The 15,337-nt window shown below is 37.7% G+C and overlaps 1 protein-coding gene across 7 annotated transcripts in view; it reads right to left on the bottom strand.

The window, feature by feature from the left end:
- The window catches only part of LOC106153603 (epidermal growth factor receptor), a 65,730-nt gene that overhangs the window by 27,566 nt on the left and 22,827 nt on the right, over positions 1–15,337 (bottom strand). For 2 of the 7 annotated variants that reach the window (XM_013527595.2, XM_087006729.1), the window contains exons 2-4: positions 3,507–3,875; positions 2,767–2,901; positions 913–978 (exon numbers count right to left, since the gene is read on the bottom strand). In XM_013527595.2, the coding sequence (XP_013383049.2) occupies positions 913–978; positions 2,767–2,901; positions 3,507–3,875 (570 nt within the window). Of the gene's footprint in view, positions 1–912; positions 979–2,766; positions 2,902–3,506; positions 3,876–11,822; positions 14,266–15,337 lie in introns of those variants that run through there. The other 5 variants (XM_087006730.1, XM_013527594.3, XM_013527598.2 and 2 more) reach the window with 5 other exon arrangements.

The following is a 15,337-nucleotide window of genomic DNA, read 5'->3' as shown; positions in this document are numbered from 1 at the left end:
TAACTGATGGTTAACTTGTTAATCTGATTGCATTCTGGGGGTCCCTGCAGATTTAGATCGATCTACATAGAACAATAGTTGCATTGGGAATGCGCCCATAGACATCTAACATCTTTCACACAGCAAATCCACTGTATCAATCAGTTAGCCTGTAACCTTGCTCTTGCCTTAAGTGCACACTTGTAAGACAGTACTGAAGTGTTTTCTAATGGCAAATAAAGCCATCTGGCATAATACTACAGTACTGAGTGATATACTTTTATCTTGCTATTGGAGGAGCAATTAAAAAGAGATTGGGGGGGTTATGTCATAGAGATAAGCAGTTAGGTAGAAGCATTTTTAAAACTGGTTACAGAGTAGAGCTTGATAGGTTCTAATATAGGTTCTAATATTCAGTAATTATACTCACACCTTCAAAACTACTGCAAATAATATATAAATAAAATAAAGCCGTGAATTTCAAGAGCCATGCCCTGTCCTGTCCTGTCCCTAGCTGTGTGCTCAGCTGCAAGGCTCAAACACCAAACATATCTCACAAAACTGACAGAATCCATTGATCAAATCTTTTCATTATCTTATCAATTTCCTGCAGTGATGCCTTGCTTGAGTATTTGATGATACCTAGATCATGGCTCTTCCTGTCATACAGCTCTTTAGCCTCTTTTAACTATGCAATTTCATGAAGCTTTCTCTAACACAGCTGTGTTTGTCAATCCTCATCCATGCATATAATATTAATTCTTTGAAATTTCATTGATATCATTTATTGCTATCTGGACAGGCAAATCAAAGAGAGTGGACAAGCAAATTTTAAAAAGTGCAATCCTATGGATCAAACATACAAAAATGGAATATATGCCCTTAACAGTAATTAATGATACATTTTTTAAAGAGAAAAAAATCTATATTTACTTCTCTGGCACATATTTGGTCCTGCTCCCCAGCAATGGCCCTCACAGGAACGATGACATGATCCGCCTAAAAAACAAAATGAAATGGAAAACATCAAATGACCATCATTTATTTTTCTCACCTTCTAATGGCACAAAATGGACAGTAAACCTGGAAAAGCCATTAAGTATGATTGGAAGTGCAATCAGGGGTGCGGACTGATAAAGGAAATTGAATTTTTTGTGTCACTTTATGTTTCAAATAGGAAATGAAGGTGGTGGTGATATCCAGCAGCGTGATGCCTGACGATCTACCTGAGATGATCTCCATTAGCCTTCAAAACAGGTGCGTCCAATTGTGGAATAGATGAACTTTTTGGTATCCATCAGGTAAAGATATAAAATAGTTCAGGTTAAAAACAGCTTTCCTTGATGCTTCTTATACCAATCATTGATCAGCTATGTCCAGGATGGGTACAAAGAATGCTATACAGTACACAGACACCCCCCCCCCCTTCCATATTTCCTGGTGTTGCGCACATAATCCAGCAACTTTTAAAACTCGCTTCAACACATTAAAAGGAAGGTATCTTTAAAAATGAAGTGAATACGAATTCCTACAATTTAAATATGTACCAAGAAGGCCAATTTTGTGACTTAATAATTAAGAAAATAAATAAACAAATTTTCGAAAACAACCCTTTGGTAAAGGTGAACATGTTTTGTGATTTAAAAAAAAAGCTTTAAAGAATTTGGTTTTGTGCTGGAAAAAAAAAAAAGAAAATTGTAACTGATAATGGGGAAGGGAGGGGGTAACATAAAGCTGATGATGACTGAATCACATCTTCAATTGCTTTGGGCTGGATGACGGTTTGGTAGTTACCTACCATCAGAATGTGCCGAGGGCAGGGGATAATCTGAAATATTGATCTCAACTGAACAATGCTTCCTACTCCAATATTTTTAAAGCAAATATAAAGTTAGGGCAGATGGCAAGGATAGGATGAGCTGCAAGGACTGCAATCTTGCTGAGTAATACAAGGTCAAAAGAGAGCACACATATGCCACAGCTTTTCAGTGCAGTCCACCATGAATGCAGGAGTGTCCAGCCCACACTGTTGTACAGAATAACACTCGTGCTTTTTTCACAGAAATAACTTGCTCAGTGTTTCCTGTTTCTTACCTTTATCAAAATTAATTGCAATGCAAGCTAAATAATGAAACTGAGATTATTGCATAAACCACATGAAAAATCACTTCATGTTTCATGTAGCACTAGATGAGGGTTTGCACTTCGGGTGCAATGTATAATTCATAATATCTATTCAGACATCACGCAAGAAACACACTTTTTAGGACCAAATTGGAAAGAGGTAAATCCTCGTCTGTTGTCCTAATATCTTTCAAAACCTGACTGTGAGTAAGATGTGAAGAAGTTTTTGGTGGTCATGTAACAAGACCATCAGACCTGGGTGAGGGCACAATTTAAAGCCTGAAGGATCAATTTCAGACAAGATGCAGTCATCTGCCAAAATATTTGAATAAAATCTCTTGTGATTTTTCTTAGTCTATGCAGTTAGAAGTATTAGGCATAGATTGGCTTTGTCTGTGAGAGTGTTATCTCACCCAGAAAACCAGCCAGATTGCACCTGGAGATACAATGATATTAAAAGGAAATAGTTCTTTACCTAAATTTTTTAACTTCAAATTCAAACACTTTGCAATTGTCAATATTTTTTTAGATTGTACATAAAAAACTTAAATTATCTTGTTATAATTTTAAACAAATCACTATCATTTAAAGATTAAAAATTACAATATTTCATCGTAGCAGTGAATGTAAACAAGAGGTGGTTTTTATTTCAGTCCTACTTACAAGATCTCCCTTTGGCATCATCATCAACGAAGACCTGACTGCCTTCTCCTGTTACAATCTTGCCATTCCAGACCACTGTATTCTCATAGCACAGCAAGGGGTTCTTGGAGAAGTACACATCCCCAGCCATGATTTCTACAAGGAGAAAATATGTTAGTATGATATCTGAGAAAACAAGCTAAGGCCAGTTAGAGAATCAGACGAAACCCTGTGTAAAATGAAGGTCCAGCAAAAAGAATATATCCTTGCCACAGCCCGATGAAAATTCTTGTGCATTAGTTTTTGTTTGCTCCACAAATACTGATTTATTATCAAATATCATATCACAACACACAACAATACCTATCGTATCACACCACACATCACACCACACATCACATATATACATCACATACCATATCACATATCATATAATGTCACCTATCACGCAGTCATTAGATACAGCATCACATTGGACCATATCATATCACCTATTCACACTGCCTACTACATCACTTCAGCTATCACAGTTTATCACATAACATTGTGCAGCACCACATCACATTGCCTATCACACTGTACCACATCACATAATGATAACATCTCACCTATCTCACCAAATCATAATGAATGCAATTATCATGAGATTTCAACCAACTGATATTTCTAAATAAAAAATCTAAGTTCCCCTTCTGTTTAACTCATTGTTGCTCAGAGTATAATTATCATTTTAGGATCACAATTTGAAAAACATCACTTACCATGGAGATTCACAAACCGTAGTTCCTTCAATCCAAACATATCCGAGTTACTGGGTTTGCTGTTCAGGGCCACGTAGAGACTGTAACCCCTGTTATTTTGATAGTATAAGGTCTTCCCGCGGATCACACGCAAGTTCTCCAGTGGGACATAGTTTGCAAATACTGACACAATTAACACATAGCCTGTCACTTCACGAATGTGCTTCAAAAAGCTCAAATCATAAGGATGATCCAGTTGCGGGTTATCCAAGAAAGTGATTTCTAAGTTTCCCTGCACATAAGTACAGTTCATGTAGCGTTCCCTGTATAAGTTGTAGCGATAAATCGCATCGCCTTGCATACTCAGTTCATATTTTGTCCCTATGCAAGCTGAAAATAGAAAGAGAAAATGTCTTGTTAATATTCATCTGACTTGATCAAATTGTAAGCAAGATCATTAAAGTGAAGTAATGTTGCCAAAATATTTTTGTTTTGATGTCTGTTAACTTTTTCTTTTTAATAAAATTTGTCAAGAATCAATGCCATTTATTTTTTTTAAGGATATCCACATGGTCATTTAAGTCATGTCAACATGAAAACCCAAGGTTATTTTCATGTGTATCTTATATATTCTCTACTAATTCTATATCCTTGACATACATATATATGTACATACACATTACACTTTTATTTTTAGTATTTATATATACACATATGTACATAACTTTTATTAAATTTTATAACATAGTATGATACTTCAATGTTTTGTCATTGTATGCATCTGCAAAATTTACATTTAGTTCTAGACATATATTGTGCTTAAACTGTCCTCTTTAAAATTGCATAGTCTATAACCACATAATTATCTCAAATTTTAATATTGACAACTTCATGAGAGACAAATTCTACAGGAATGTCTTTGGTTCCAATGAACCTCACCTGCCAATTCCAACACAAATCAGAAATAACAGCAAACAAAGAATTTGTTTTTTTTAATTGAAAAACAACTACCACAAGTAATTAAGTTCTCCCAAGCAGTCTAGTCTATTGTTGTGATAAGATAAAACCACATGGTTAGAAGACACCATCAGTGTAAGGTGTCTTGTCCCAGTGATGTTATCTCCACACTTCATCTGTATTCAAGTTAATGTCACCAACTACACATAGATGGGCATAATGATATAAAAACTTGATGGTTAGATAGGGACCTTGTATAATGACTAGAGAAGTCACTGGCTTGGAAAAGAATCCTCAGATTTGCCGGGATACTAGGCCAGGTCGGCTTCACTATCCAAGAGATGACATTAATAAGGCCAAAGCTAAGGGAAAAAATTGGCAGTTAAAGGTTGTCTGTCTATCTTAATCTATAAAAATACTAATTCACTGACAGTACAACTTCTAAGGTATATGAAAAAATGTTCTTTAAGTTCTCATTACATCAGTCCACAACATACGAAAAAAAAGTTTGCATTCCTTCCAATACAAGTTGGATGTCTAACACTGAGGAATGTAAAAGAGCTCGGGAAGAAGTAAGAGGGGGAAAGATCTCCAGCGGGTTGTATCATTTATTCAGCACTGATATGAAGTGAGTACACTGAAACCAACCAGGACCTGAGCTAATCAAGTCAGGTGCTCGTATGCTGAGCTGGATATATCACCTGGTAGACCAAAATAAATCAGCTCCAGACTCTGTGTCTCCTCTGATGTTAGCAAGCCAAGTCATCATCATGTCCTCCATAATTAATAGCTGATTAACTACAAACTGATTTGGAGCACTGCTGAGGAGAAAGATAACACATGGCTCCTTGGTCTGCATATAGTACCAATTAAATGTGAATGTATATGTAATTAATATGGCACACACACACACACACACACACACACACACACACACACACACACACATGTGCACACTATCATGTAAACACATGCATGCATCATGATGCAAACACCATCAAATAAAAGATTTTTGTTGAAACACACACACACACACACACACACACACACACACACACACACACACACACAGTGTGAAAGACAGAATCCATGCAAGTCTGGTGCATTTGTCCAAATCTAACTTTTCTGTACAGACAAGAAAACTCCCTTTATGTTTTAACTTGCTGGTGAAAGAACATGTCTGCTTTGACTGATGCCTTCCCTTCATTCCACTTACTGTAACTTATTACTTCCGAGAAGCAGCACTCATTTCAGCTTCTACTGGATTCTGCACACTATTATTGTTCATTTACTCTAATGGTCAGTTGATTTATAGATTACGGCCACAGTGTACTGACCACAAAATGATTAGAGGTGAACTGGGTGGGGCTGTTATGGTAGTCTTATCTTATAAAGGAATAAACTGCAAAAACTGGGAGGGAAAAAAAAGAGTAAAACAGGTCTGTGTATTTTAAGGATTCAGGTAACTGAAATAACAGATTTGATAATTAATTTGTTCGAAGGTGTTTCAATTTTGCACTTGAATAATTGCACCTGTCTAACAGAGATACACAAAAAGAGCTTTTCCATATAACCCGAAAAGGAAGCAAATAATACTTCATTTGATACATCTCTTTCTTAATTATATATCATGTAAATATGGCATGCTTAAATAAAACTTGAAAAGTTCATTAATTGTGTTTAAAATGAAAACTGAGATCAAGCACAAAGGTGATGAAAGATGCCACCGAGTTTTCTGAAGGGAATTCAAAATTTATTCTAGGGAATATGAATATAATAGCATAAGTATGGTTGTATTGTTCTGTATGAACAGTGGAAAAGGTAAAGTTGGCATAGGGCATCCTGGGAAAAGTAAAGAAAATAGCAAAAGATCAGAATCTGTTTCACTGGAGTATTTCTTATCAAAAGTTCACTCAGTGTGCCTTCAGGTTTAAAATGCCAGCCTCAGAATCTCCCTCACCAGTAGTATTAATACTGGACTGAACAATGCAAATAAGTACCAAATTGTGCAAATATGTGACAAAAATAAAATATTTATTCATATGTTGACAGAAAACTTAGCTCTCAGTGTAAATTAAAGCTGTCACTGAGCAGTCTAATGGATGATGTTGTTGTTGAAGACTCTTCAATGCTGTAACCTTATTTATATTTAATTACAAATGGCACGAGACAGAAAATAAATGTTGATTCATTTGCACACATCCCTGTGCTGATTTCATAAAATCATTCCAACAGCATAAAAGGAATACGTTTTCATATTTACATCCAACACCTCTGTAATTCATAACTTGATAATAGACAAAAAAGAAAGTTGACATGAACCTTGGCTCGTTTCCATTTGTCTGCCAAGACTATGAAAACAAAATTACCTTTTTCACGTTAAGAGCCTAGTATCTGGAAATATTACAACAATCTATTTTGAAGTCAGAACCATCCCCAGCCATATGAGCAATACTCAACAGTGTTTCACTAGTAATGGGCCAGGTAGGAAACATTCCATTTTGATACAGCAAAAGCACACCTACAGACATTTGAGATTAAGTGCAAGTGAAAAAGAGCCCACACCTTGAAAGATACAAATATGTTTATCTATGAGTTTAAGCTTTCCAGTATTTCCTCAAACTTTGGCATCTACCTGTACCAGTCCGACTGAGAGCACTCCTCTGGGAAACATTCCAAGAAAAAAAAAACAGCAAAGTTGTTCTGTACCACTTGTACCCAATAAACACAGTAATGGAATATGTAAATAAACTCTGGAAAAAGCTGAAAGCTCAAGTTTATCAGATTTCTAGGTAATTACTTTCTACTCCATTATCATTTGGAGTATGAGCTCGACTTGTCATAATGATTAACTCAAAAAAGAATCATAAAAAATATCACTTTTGATGCTTTGTAGTGTAAAATTGTGAAAAGAAATTACTAGTCTAAATATATCCCTGGCTCTATACTGATAAAATTGGACTAGAAAAGAGCTTTGCATCAAGTGCTTTTATGTAATAAATTTTCATTATAGAGGAAAAGTCAACATATAAGAATTCTCACATTATCTATGTAAGGACAACAAGCACCTGCTGATATTTCTTATGGGACAAGTGGCTCTTTAAGTTAAATATGGAATCCTACAACATGATCACCCCAGCTTAAGTGGCTCCTATGATAAAAAAAAAACTTACTAGTATGTTTGTACATACCAGAATGTCCCTTTTTATTTAAAAGAATTCGGGTGATAATAAATGTCATTGTTATAGGAAGGAAATAATCAAATAATGATCTTAAAAGACAGCACAAATTTCACTGTTTTGACATCTTAAACTAACACGTTTTCCCCCAGCCAGCCCTAGATTGGAGTCCATCCAATAAGCCAGGTGCACTATTGTTCTCTTTGTAACATTCTGAAATATTTTAAGATGCAGTTCTTTCACACACTATCTGGGCATACAGATATTATATTCTACTGCGGTATTGGATGCACCAATGGGAAAATTGAGCTAGAATTTGTCAACGTTATCCCTCCCTTCACCCTGGTCCTCCTTTGTCCCCCAGACCCTAGGCACATGTAATTCTGCATCATTACCTGTGTACAATTCCCCCATCCCCCTGGGGGGCACCGATAATGGGACAGGAGCACTTCATAAGGCTGTGCTTTGCATACTAATGTGATTTTGTTTAAAAAAGTCGAGAAAAAAATTACCCCTTTAACACATATGTAAATATGTAAAATTCTGCATTACTCAAAGAAACACACATCCCATCTATTCCCCTTGATACCTGTCTTTCAAATAAAAAAATATCATAGGCACGTATGGAATACAGGTACGTTATAAGACCAGATATATCTAAACTTGAGTAAAAAAACATATGGCTTCATTTGTTATCCTGTTTGCGTACAAAGCTTTGTATCAAAGGGCTGGCAAAGCTGACAGTATTGTTCTATCCTTTGTTACGTCGCAGTGTCTGAGCGTGCATGCCAACTGCTGTCAAACATTCCCCCATAGGTCAGCCAACAGTCAGACACAAGGTCCTCCTTCGACAATATTTGTCTCCATATGCCCTCATGGTGTCACTCTGAAGAGTTTCTATCAATATAAATGTCACACTACAGGATGTCAGTGATCACAGATTCATTCTTGTTTTATAAACTCAAAGGAGTATGTTCTACAAACCGTCATATTCCTACACATATGAAGCAAATGATTGTAACACCCCCCCCCCCCCCCCGCCACCGGCCGCCACCAATACACACACACATACACACACACACACACACACACACACACACACACACACACACACACACACACACCAGCTATTTTTCAAGATTATTTTAAGATCCCTCCACCTCTTCACTACCACGCCCTGGAAGTCCTATCAACACTTCATCCACACCCCCTCAGTTCATTAGCAATTTCCTAGAGCTCTTTCCTTAAAGTATCTATCAATAAAAATACAACTTATTATGGATTATGTTCATCCCACCCTAAATTTCCTGTCCTCAGTTTAAATCATTTCCTTGGTTTCCTGCTTATTTTTCATTGTACTATTTTTATAACTGGTGTATCTAGCTGATTCATGGTAATCGGTTTAGGCAATAACATCAACAAAAGCTCTGGCAAACAATCCATTTTGGTATTAATCAATAGGCTAACACTTGTTTGGGAACTATATTAAGAAAATCTTTTGGCCTGTCCAGAAAACTTTGGCTTCGTTCACATGCAATGTCTATTTTCTATTTTCTATTTTCTATTTTCGGTATGTCTTATGATCACGGTCTGTGCACTGAATATCCCGCGGCGTAATTACTGGCAGCGCGAGCCAGTTACTATAAGTTACTATAAGTAACTGGCTCGCGCTGCCAGTAATTACGCGGCGGGATATTCAGTGCACAGACCGTGATCATAAGACATACCGAAAATAGAAAATAGAAAATAGACATTGCATGTGAACGAAGCCTTAATCTCTCCCCCCCCCACCTCTCTCTCTCTCTCTCTCTCTCTCTGTCTCTCTCTCTCTCTCTCTCTGTGTGTGTGTGTGTGTGTGTGTGTGTGTGTGTGTGTGTGTGTGTAAAGAGAGAGAGTACGTCAGAGTTCATATGTTGTGCGTGGGAGAGGATGTAGGGGGATGCCGTGCTGAACACAAGGCCTTTTGTGACAATGTATGAAAATCAATTAGTCAGCTATTCACCTGAGGATACTAATATCAATAATTAGTCCCACTGCCCCTTACCATTCACAGATAATCATATTGACTTGGCCCATTGCCTTCAACTGTTACCTCATTACATTATGAAACAATTACTATGACTGATCTCCCACTTCCTCCGTCTTAACACCATTTGAATATTTTAGAACTTATTAGCCAGAAAAAAGTCAGATCAATTTAATTCCTCCTAAAAAGGCAACTGCAGTCCCATCCCTCCACTTAGCCCCAAACTGTCAGTTACTAAGGGCCCCATGCTTCAAAACTGTCAAGTTGAACTAAAAAAGATTCTCGAGCTGTAATATACACCTTGTTTGATTAGTTTTAAAATGTCAGCAAGAGCTTACAGGGCTTTCCTACCCCAAACCTGTGGAAGGGAGCTACTAAGTCTGCACACACACATGCCTGGCTGTGATTACGGAGCCTCCCTTGTATCAATCACCTTTTTAAGGCTTGACAGGTTAAGGAATGTAGGATTGTTAGAAAACAAGGCTCAGGATGTCGGCAGTCGTGATCCGCCTTTCAGGCCGGTGGTCACTTCTTTCAGATCATCACTGACCATCAACCGCACCACTATTATGATTATTTGAATTGAGAATCGCTAGACTGGTTTTGGAATGAAATCGCTGCATGACAGGGGTCTGTAAATAAATGATTTCACTGCAACTTTGCCTGCCAGTGGATCATAAACCTCGATATGTGAGGAGACCAAAGCAGCATCTATCATAGCCTTGTCACCTGTCACATTTGTAAAACCTCACTAGAATATCAGACTGCCTTGTCACAGTTACCTTAAGTTAAAGGTGGAAGCCAAAATAACACCTACTTCACTTAAATTTCATACCAGTTCGTGATATTCATCCCCTTTTCCATAAAAGTGATTTAATTCAAAAAGATTGGCCCACGCTGGAATTATATACTCAAAGATTATTTAGAATTATTGTATATGCTTTAAAGGGGCAGGGATTACTTCCATCACAATACTTAGGTGCATCATATCCCCATAACTAATGAAGTAGTGTATTATTAATGTTACCCGAGTCAACGAGAAGAGGAGTGGAATACTGTATCAATAACACCAAACAACTGACAACCTATCTGTATCATATCTACAGAAATCGGATCATTTATGAAACAAGACACGATGAGAATTCAGACGAAATAATACTAGATGTAATGGTGCATTACATTAGGTGGCTCTTCACAATAGTTATGATTAGTTGTTTCATATAGAGCTTAAAGGAATTCTTTGCTGAATTGTGGTGAACAACACTCGATATCCTTGTGAATGTGACTCACATCAGCTTGGGTTTAGTAATGGAGTGCAAAGGTATTCTATATCTCAAATTAAGACAAATGGGCAAACCCTAGAATAAGTTTTAAAATTTTCAGTGAATCACCAAATTGTCTAAAAAAAATCAGACAGTCTTATGTAGTGAAGTAGACAGCAGACTATTGTCCTTAAGGAACCTATGTACTATCTTCACCCCAATTTTACCTTGCCAACATTTTCAGTTTTGTCTGACTATTAGAGCCATGATCCAACAAAATTGAAATATGATAACGCAAATGAAAATGTGATAAGGTAATTGAATTGCTATGTTTCCATCCTCATGTAAACCCAGACTGGGATATCTATATTTACCTGTCTAAAGTCATGATAACAACTAAACCTAATCCACTTTAGATCTCCCCACAACTACTAGTACTTAGGCTATCACTGTATCACAACAGTTGGTGGAAAAATTGTAAGAGTATGCCAAAATTGGTTTGTTATAGATTCGAGTGATTCATTAACCTTTCTGTACATGTAAACACACTAGGAGAGGCTCTGTGAAGAAAAACAGAAGAAGTATTGGCAATTTTAAACTGACGTGACATTAAAAGATTACTAACCACTCTCTCATCACCTGTGTTAGTATTCTGAGGCTGTCTCAAACAAATTACCTGAACTTTACAAGGAATTTCAAAATTATCCCTCATTGCAGCACATGCCAATTTATAAATCAAATAAAAAACATTCCCCCATGCTCCAAATGTCAACCTTCAATTTAAATAACGTTTAAACAGATCTGACAAAAAAAAAAAGAAAAAGAAAAAATGTTTAAATCAGCTCTGACAAGAAAAAAGGAAAAGAAAAAAAATTGATTTTGCTTCATAAACGTAAATGATAATTTAACTTACTTCTCCCTTCCACAAATACATTTCCAATATTGAGCAGAATGACAAGCATCCCCAACTGAAGACACCTAGGTAAAGAGTGTGTAAAACTCTTCCATGTATCTTTGGCCATATTACTAAGTTAAAGGTTTTCACTGGATCCCCATCTCTATGTGGTACATATATATGTAAGATATATATGCTGTGGCTGGCCACCTGGAAATCCCAGGACTTGTAACTCCAGGAAGTTTCAGCAGCACCTGACTGCGGCTATCATCTGAGTGTACCGAATGATGCTCAACAGTGAACTTGGGAGATCTTACGGAATAAAGATGGACAAAGACAAAGTGTTCATAATACTCCCAGCATCAGCTTAATTCATCAGTGAAAATAAAAACTTTTTTCTTTTCTTCTTGGCTAGTCCTGTGTAGTCATCCTTCTAGTGCTGATGTCCAGTAGAGATTGCTTCTCCAGCATTAGTTAGTAATTGTTCTCCATTTATATTGATTGGTCTCAATCAATAGTCTGCCCGCATTTCAGGTAATATCCTCTCTGTGCACATTTTACGCGATCATTTTGACATTAATCATGAAAACTTTGCATCCAATCAGCTGTAGTCTGGTGCAGAAAACAAATTTACCCACTCCTGTGGCTGCAATGAGGAAGACTAAAGTGTTAGCCGGGTCTCTCCAAACTGTCAGGAATTCCCGGGGTATTCCTCTTTATGATGTGCTCTAAGCTCTCACCTTAAACTAGTCTCTTGACCTTTGGAAAAGTTCATCAGTAGCACATCTTCTCTCAAACTCCTTACTCCACTATATCTATATACCCTGGATCACTGCTAGTGCTAAGTACTTACTCCACAGTGAGTGAGAGTGTGTACATATACATATATATATATATATACACACACACACACTAGTACTCTGTCTGTATCCTGTAGACCTATGTATCTAGTAATCTAATAAAACTACTCTACTCCAAGTGTGTAGACTAAGGCGGCTGAGCTAGGACTGAGAGAGACCACAGTGTTACTGTAGCACACACATACACAGCCTGGCCAGCTATTCATGCAAATCACTTTGATGTTGTCACCACATTAGTCATTACAGAATGTGTTATCTGATGCAGGTAGTATATACCCAGGGCTGTGGAGGAGGGGGGCACCAAGCTGCCTGTAGAGTTCTCCTTGTGTTTAGAGACAGTCTGCTCCCGCCTTAACCCTCCTCATCTCTGGGTAGTAGCATCATTACTGGTCAGCAGTTGTCTCAACTATTGAGATATGCGCTGGGATTAGTTAAATTTCACCAGAATAGAAAGTTCCTCATTACTGGTACATTCCAGTGCAGTCTGAAGCTGGCATGAACACAGGTGTGGAGCGGCTCGGGCTGGGAGAACCCTGCGGAGAGGTTAGGCAGGGACACCTGCCACACTGGCCTTTACTAATGTCAACCCAAGACTTCCAATCTTCTCTTATAACCCTGCTCTCTAAACTCTGTGCTCAGGCAATCCACCTGCATTCGTGAAAAACAACAAACAGATAAACAAATGGGCCATGGGGCCCTGACCAAGTACAATACCTGGCCATTAGTGGAGCTAATGGCTTTGATAATGTGCAGTACTTGGTATACTCAGCTGCAGTAGCTAACATGGGACCTACTATGTCTTCCAGGCCTGGATGTTCATTGCCTTATATCACTCTTGGGATTTACTATGCTCAACTGTCAGTATCTAGGATGCTGAAAAACACTTCAGATAAAATAAAAAACTTTTTTTTGTACGAATTCTTCTCATCCGATAATAATAACAACACCTGCACTGGTTGTTGCTGCATGCACCTGGACTCCTGCCTGGATGTAGATCTACTCCTTCATGAATGTGTTTCTTAACTCATAATAAGGTAATAGGTCATTATTCCAGACTCGATATCATCTTTGTTTGACAGGAGTGTGACGTATGTTGTTCTTTTCAGGGTGCTGTAGATGTAGATGTGCCAGATACTAGTGGAAAACAAGTCTACATTCTTGTGAACACTCCGGCTGGTTACCAGGCACTGGGGCCAGCAATGCTGTGTACCCTGACATCAAAAAGAAAATCTAGAGGAATTTTCCACTCAACTGCTCCACTTTTCACCTGCTCGGGTTGATAGCAATTTAATTGCCATCTACTTTAGGAGAAAAAGAAAACTGAGGTAAACAGCCCGTCAACTTTTTCACTCCACACTTTTGAAAGCGTAGCTCTTCTAATCTTCATTCAAATACAAGTATTAGCTTCCTGGATGAGTCCTCGCTTCCAAATCAATCCTAATCCTGATTGATATGTCGCTCTTGACAGAGTCCCCCTGTTCTCAGTGATATTAAGTGACTGTAATGGGTATAGTTTCCAGCGTGCACACACCTGTGTTCTGTAAGGACAGGTAACTTATACTCCTCATTACCTTTCGGATCTAGACCCGACCTCTCCGTTAATTTTACATCCACAATGTTTTTATTTCCAAATTTGTCAACACAAGTCCCCAGCACCTGTACATGTGACACTTAACGGCAAGCACTCTCTTGACAGACTGCCTCTCTGCACACACCTCAATAGAGAGCTCGGCCCAAGGGAATAAAACCATACACCATTGGAGTGTCAATCACGAAAAATAAACCTAGAAGATGTGGGGGCAGTGAAAAGATGCTATTTTTCTAACTTGCTGAACCCAGATGACAGCTGCTTTATGCCTGCCCATTTGAGATGAAAAATTGATAGATAGCCTTTCTCGTGATGTTCAGTGCTATACTAGGATAACCTGACTAGAATACTAATACTACAATGAGGGGGCCTCCATACAAATTTCATATTTTCTTCCCTGACAAAGACTTAAGTTCCAGACATATTTGAGCGGTGGGTAAATAATCATCCCCTTGTTACAGAACAGAGCATCGGAGCCAAGGTGACGCACTCTTAACAGCAAAATTGGAAATATAATTTTTCTCCATTGTCACTCTCTACAAAAGGTATGAGTAGTAACTATCCAAGTTATCTTTAAAAATATGAAAGGCAATTCCACACATACAGCTTATGAAATTAATAACCTACAATATCCAAGGAAATTTGACAAAAATTACAAATGATGACTTGCGCCAACAGTACCCTTTTCAGTTTGCCTATTTTACATCCATCCATAAAAATTTACCAAATATTACGCTTGGTCACAATGATCAAAGATACCACTTTCACAAATGCCCTGTCAAGAGCCGTCAACACCAATTGTTGTTATGCTCGATTCAATTAGCAACTTTTTTTATCACTACAAAAGCAAAAAGCATTTCTATTTTCAGTGTCTCCCTGGCTCACAAGAACTGTAATCACTTAAATTCATGAAAAATGAGAAGCTGCCATCCTATTTGAAAGTGTTGCAAGCGCTACGTGTCCTGTCACAATGATAAGTAATTCATTTTAGACAGTCATATTACTGTTAAATGAGGAAGACAGAGACGAGATGGGGCACTCTGAAAACTTTCTGTCTAAACTAATAAACGTCATCCATGGATCTT

Source organism: Lingula anatina, chromosome 2, assembly GCF_051362555.1.
Source record: "Lingula anatina isolate TDL-2025a chromosome 2, LinAna3.0, whole genome shotgun sequence".
NCBI lineage: Eukaryota > Metazoa > Brachiopoda > Lingulata > Lingulida > Lingulidae > Lingula > Lingula anatina.
This window is presented reverse-complemented; position numbering and strand designations above follow the sequence as displayed.